Consider the following 5,695-nt stretch of genomic DNA (forward strand, 5'->3'; position numbering starts at 1 on the left):
CCTAATCTGAGCTCCTTGTGCTTGATTAACACCAATAATGACCGGTATGCTTGCCGAGGAGGAATAGTTTTAATGGTTTTCTTGTTTGAGAATTAAGGGTGGGGAGTGACAGACTGTCATCTTTAAACGTGTGTTTAAATCGCCTAAAAGAGGTAAAGTCAGGACGAGCTTTATGCAGAAAAGTGTGAATATTTACCATTCCTTCCACTTCTTCATTAAAGCCATCCACTGGCGCACACTCGCTGGCGTGTCCATAGCAGAAACAGTTCCCGCGAACCACCATGTCGTAAATGGCGTAGTAGTACTTCTCCCTGATCTCCATCCTCGAGTCCAAGAGATTATCTCCCAGCGTGTGCAGCTTGATGAACTTGACTCTCAGATTTGTGATCTTTAATAGGTCTGCAGGGGACACCAAAAAAACCCCTCTTTTTTGGAATTATTTACCAGATAGCGTATTGAATGGGAGGAAGCCAGGAGTGACTTCCCAAGCACACTTCCTACGGGCAGATTAGATGAGATTTCATTTCAGCAATTACGTACTATGTATCATATCACTTCATACTCCCAAATTAAAGAAGTTGCATTATTTTACTACAGGCTGATCACTGCGTAAGTTAGTTTAAGCTCCATTAAAAATACTAGCCCATTTTATTGTAGGCATACACAGGCACAAACATGAACATTAAAGGCATGTGCAACAGTACCATCAAGGAGACACTGGTTCTTTGGGGTTTTAGAATGCAAGAAGGGCAGGGACCCGACACTGAGGAACCACCGACAAGTGGACCAGGAGCTTTAAGAGTTATGAACTTTTTGGAAAAAATCATAGTCGGAAACTAGACACAAATATATTCTTCTTTCTTATACGGTCAACTTTCCTAGCAAATGGAATTAGTTACATTTTGCGGCAAGAAGCAAAACCCCATCACTGACCAAATACAAAGGAGAAGTTCTCAAGGGATAAACCATGGGAAGACAACATTGCAATAATTAACTCAGTCTCCATGTTCACTTTGATATTATGAATCCTGTGTAATTTCTTATAGCCTTGAAACTAGGCTTGAAAAAGCATTTCAAGCTCATGAAAGCAGAGTTTCTCCTCTAAAATACTGGTTAAAAAAAACATTCAACTGATAGAGCAACTAGCAGACACCCCTCTACTTCAGATACTTCCTTCTGCTCCAGTTAGCTTTACACCGAAGGACACGAACCGAAACCGAGAATGCATATTAAATGGGAGGTCAAGTTTAAGGCCAAGCGCTGCAGTTCCCTAATCAGGCCAAATGCCCCACGAGGTTTCACTTTAAGCCACGGATCTCTCTACCTTTGCATTCCTGGACTGTCATGACTGTACACGAATGCTACAGTCATTTGGTTTTTACGACTGCATCTGTGTGGTCCAGCCATGCAGTGCTACCAGGGCCAACCATTGTAAAGTCATGACTCAGATGTTCTAAAAAATAGAACACGACCCCCTTGATTTTAGCTAGAAATGCAAAATGATGTAAGTACCTTTGTAGTTCTGTTTGTTTGCTTTCTGAATATCGTACAATTACGAGATCACATTCCAAGGTTTCTCTCGGTGACTGCATGTATTTTGGGGAGAGGGGGTCTTTAATGAAAATAAATCCCTGATCAATTAAGAAAAGGACCAACTACACTGACGTGTGTAAGAACAGTCAATTCAGTTGGCAACACCGATCGTTATTTCCCAGCACACCACTGTCTGACTCGGGAAAAGAAGCCGTATCACAAATGTGTTTGTAAGACTTCAAAACAGTTACCGAGGCTAATGCATGGCTTTATTTGTGGCTTACTGTTTTTTGTAAGCAAGTAAGTACAGAAATGCTTTCAAATGGGCCTGGAAGGTAACCGCATACATACTTTGAATCCTTGGACTGTATGGATCTTCAATTCGAAAAGCAGGATCTAAAACACGATATATTACCTGGAGGAAAAATGGTACAACGAAAGGTTCGTCTTTAAAAATAAGAGAATCTGAATTTGTATGGAAAAAGTCTATACAATAAACATATTGGCAAAAAAACCCTCTGACCTCTCCCTCCGTTGAAGGTTCAATGTCGGAGTATCGGGAATCACAAATGATATCATCCACTTTCTTCATGGGTCCAGTTGAAATCCCAGGAAATGAGCTCTCACAGTCATATGCAAAATACCTATACACTTGCCATGTTTTTCCAAAATCAGATGATCTTTCTATCAACATTGCAGCAGGACGGAATGTCTAATAGTAAGAAAACCAAAAGAGATTTTATTTGGTTAATTATTACTTGCATTTACATTAAGCACTTCTAAGTGTGAGCAATCCACATGTCTAGATTTTATCTCTCTCCCCTGCACTGACTATTTCCAGTATTTGGAAATACTGGAAATATTTTTCTGCTCATATTCCATTCTCTGCTCCGAGACAGATCTTTGAAATAACACATCAAACCACAGACTACCCATTTTTAAAAAGATGGCACTCAGTGGCCAAGCGCTTAAACATGCTAACAATAACTAAGCAAACTTGTTAAGTTTTTTGGATTCCAAATCCTTTCTTAAAACTGGGGGTTAAAGCAGGGCTTTAGGGAGACAAAAGGGTTTTTTCCACTGCTTGTTGAAAGCAGCACAGCCTTCTTCCTTGCTGTACCTCCTTGCCTAATCTTCTGTGAAGGACCTAATGGGCCTCCTCTCCTACCTTGGGGACCTGGAGGCCACTTCCAGTGCTTCCCCTCCAGCTCCGGCGCCCAGAAGTTCTTGCTGAGCAGTTATCTCCAATGCCCTGGGATTGCCCACCTCTCTTCGTCTGACCACACTACCTTTCGCAGCATCTCTGCCGCCCAGGGCCAGCTGTCCTCTGTGCTGCATGCAGAAAACCTTCTTCTTTAAGGAGATTGAGAGGTTTGGCTTCATCCATTCTTGCTGCATTCAACTCCCGCAGTCCCAGTGACCCTACCCCAGCTGTCCTTGCCCAGGCTCCGGCAGGCTGCATTTGCTTTACACAAACCACCATCCTTCTTAACTACACGTATTCAACTCCAGAACAACTGGCTAATGAGGTTTTTAAAAGATTTTTAATCCCTCTGACCTAAAAATCTCCTGTTTCAATTTATGAGCTGCATTTTGAAAAGCAGACGTTAATTTAACACGGGGCTTGCACCTACCAAGAAACACCAACAGTCTCTTCATTAGTTTTACGTGCTCAGAGGAGGCCCTCCAAGAGCCAAGCACAAAAGCATTCAGTCACAGCTGGAAAGAAATTTCCTTTCTGCTTCCTGGCTGAAAATATCACCCAACTTACAAACTGGTATCTCACCCAACAAAAAATGTAGCAACCCAGAGGTAAGGCAGCTCAAGTGTCTACCACACAAAGTCAACAAATCATCATTAAAACTATCTTTCCCCTGCAGCCTTCCCCCTGATGGCAGACCAAGCCCAGCAGCACCGGGGCACGATGGCCGCAGCACCCTCATCGGGTCAGGGATCTCATGGGGGCCCCTTACTGCTGGGGGCCAGCAGAAAGGACCACCTCCTACCTCAGCCCCCACTGTGGGGCAGGGTGAGAAACCCAGGCCAATGCCAACCAGCTCTCCTGGAAAGCTGACAGATGAAAATTAGGAGATTAATTTGTCTCCGTGCAAAGAGCAGGAATTTAGCCCTGCAAGAACTGCAGCCCCTGAAACATCACTAGCGCTTGCCTGCGATTTAGGATGTACGGGACATAATCTGCCATTCCAAGACATCTGTTTGTAAAGAAACAAAGACACTTTGTGTACAGATGTTCCTTCTTCCTGAAGACCTTTCCATTTGCCAAATGAAAACTGATACCACGGCCAATTTTTTCCTAAGAAGAAAAATCCTTGCTCTATATGATTTAGCTAATGATCTTCTAGAACACGACCACCAGAGAGAGGCACCAACACAAACCCCAGCTTCAGTGTGACTCCTTCTGCAGCCTCATTGGAGTTCAAACATAACTCAAGCCACAAGTCACAACTCAACCTTCCTGCATGACTCCAGCAGAAGATCGTAACGGTTGGCAGCTCTAAAAAATCAGGCAAAACAGCTCAGACAAAGCCCAAATCCCAAATATCAAATGGATGTGAAGGACTATGAGATCTCTTATTTCTTTGTGTTTTGAGGTTCAGGGAAACGCTGTGGCTTCCTTACCTTGAAGGTCATAATGAGATGAGTGAAATGAAACTCGGCCTCCAGGTTCAGCTGGATAGTCACGTTTTCCAAACCTGCAGGGGCAGAGAAAAGAAGCTGTGCAGCACACAAGGACACCCACCAGCCTCTACACCTAAATTCTGCCAAAGCTCTCCACTCCAGTGATGCAGGTTCTCTTTTCTTTGCCATTTGGCTCCGTTGTCAAAAAGGGGCATGAGGGTTTGTGCATTACTGAGGTACATGGGACACCAAGGACCTGCTGACAACTGTATCACACATGGGATTCCTGTGCATCACCTGCACCAAACACGCTACACCCAAAGCACGAGCCTGCACTGCCATTATATTAGACTGCATAACACGGTTAACATCACTAGATGTAGGGTCAGGATGGGAATGCTATGGGCTGGATCCTGGCACCAAAGCGCCCAGCAGCTGGTACGATGGAGGATGCTGAGCCTGGATCTGCGTGGTGACCCCAGGCTGTCCCCACACATTGCAGCCCATCTGGCAGCAAAAGAGTCGCGAGCTTCTGCAGCCCTAACACCCCAAATCTCACCGATGGCTGGTGGGGGCCGTGTCCCACCTTTCTTCACTCACTCTGGACTCTCCCGTCCATCTGGACACAGGAACAGTTCCTTTACAACCTGGTTCTGAAACACTCCTAAAGCAACTATCACAGCCGTGCTTTGCAACCGTTAGGGCTAGGAAACCAATGGCAAGCAAATGGTTTTCCAAACTTTGTCGTCTGAATACCTATGGCCAAGGACTCTACACAAAAAGGAATAAAAACAGTTACAAGTATTATTTTGTCATGTGAAAAGACCTCTCAAAACAGCTGGATACTAATTATACTGTAGTTAGAAATTAAAAAAAAACCAACAAAAACCCCCAAATCAACAAGATTTACAGGAGGAGAAAGAGTAAGAAATGAAAATAATAAACCAATAAAGCGCTTAAATTTTTGATCAGCTGTAACTTTATGTGGAGCGTGCAGCAATGGTCCTTTCTGCTGTATGCCTCAATAGAAGAAACCATGAATTGGACAGAAAGAATCATTTGTTTTTTATTGTTGAAGGACATTTTCATGACCTTATGAGCTAAGAACTTTTCTGTGTGAATGCTGCCAAGCCTGTTGCAAAAAACATGAATTATTTGGAATGCTAAAAGAGAGCTGCTGGAGACAAGCAGCTTGCTAGCCTGATCTAAATGGTTAAAAAGGATTTAACGAAAACCTTTCTTTACTGGGCAGCAGAAATGTTACAAATATTACCATTTTATTTTAATATACATTAAGACAGCTACTGCCAATGCATTTGCAGAAGTCCCATCCTGTCCAGCTGGCTCTAAGGCTTCAGGGCAGGACTGCTGTTTGAGAAACTTCAGTGCCTTGTTTAGTGTATGAAGGCGTGCCAAAAGCATAACCATAAAAGTAAAAAGAGGAGAGGAAGAGTAATAAAAAAAAAAAAAAAAAAAAAAAAACCCCCCAAACTAACTGACATTTTTTTTTTTTTAAAACATG

The 5,695-nt window shown here is 43.2% G+C and overlaps 1 protein-coding gene across 1 annotated transcript in view; it reads right to left on the minus strand.

Moving 5' to 3' along the window:
• Window positions 1–5,695, minus strand: part of LAMB1 (laminin subunit beta 1) — a 41,956-nt gene that overhangs the window by 35,335 nt on the left and 926 nt on the right. The window contains exons 2-5 of the mRNA XM_035891686.1: window positions 4,174–4,247; window positions 2,057–2,245; window positions 1,885–1,948; window positions 197–399 (exon numbers count right to left, since the gene is read on the minus strand). Coding sequence (XP_035747579.1) covers window positions 197–399; window positions 1,885–1,948; window positions 2,057–2,245; window positions 4,174–4,247 — 530 coding nt within the window. The remainder of the gene's footprint in view (window positions 1–196; window positions 400–1,884; window positions 1,949–2,056; window positions 2,246–4,173; window positions 4,248–5,695) is intronic.

Source organism: Egretta garzetta, unplaced genomic scaffold, assembly GCF_000687185.1.
Source record: "Egretta garzetta isolate BGI_Z169 unplaced genomic scaffold, ASM68718v1 scaffold33, whole genome shotgun sequence".
Lineage (NCBI taxonomy): Eukaryota > Metazoa > Chordata > Aves > Pelecaniformes > Ardeidae > Egretta > Egretta garzetta.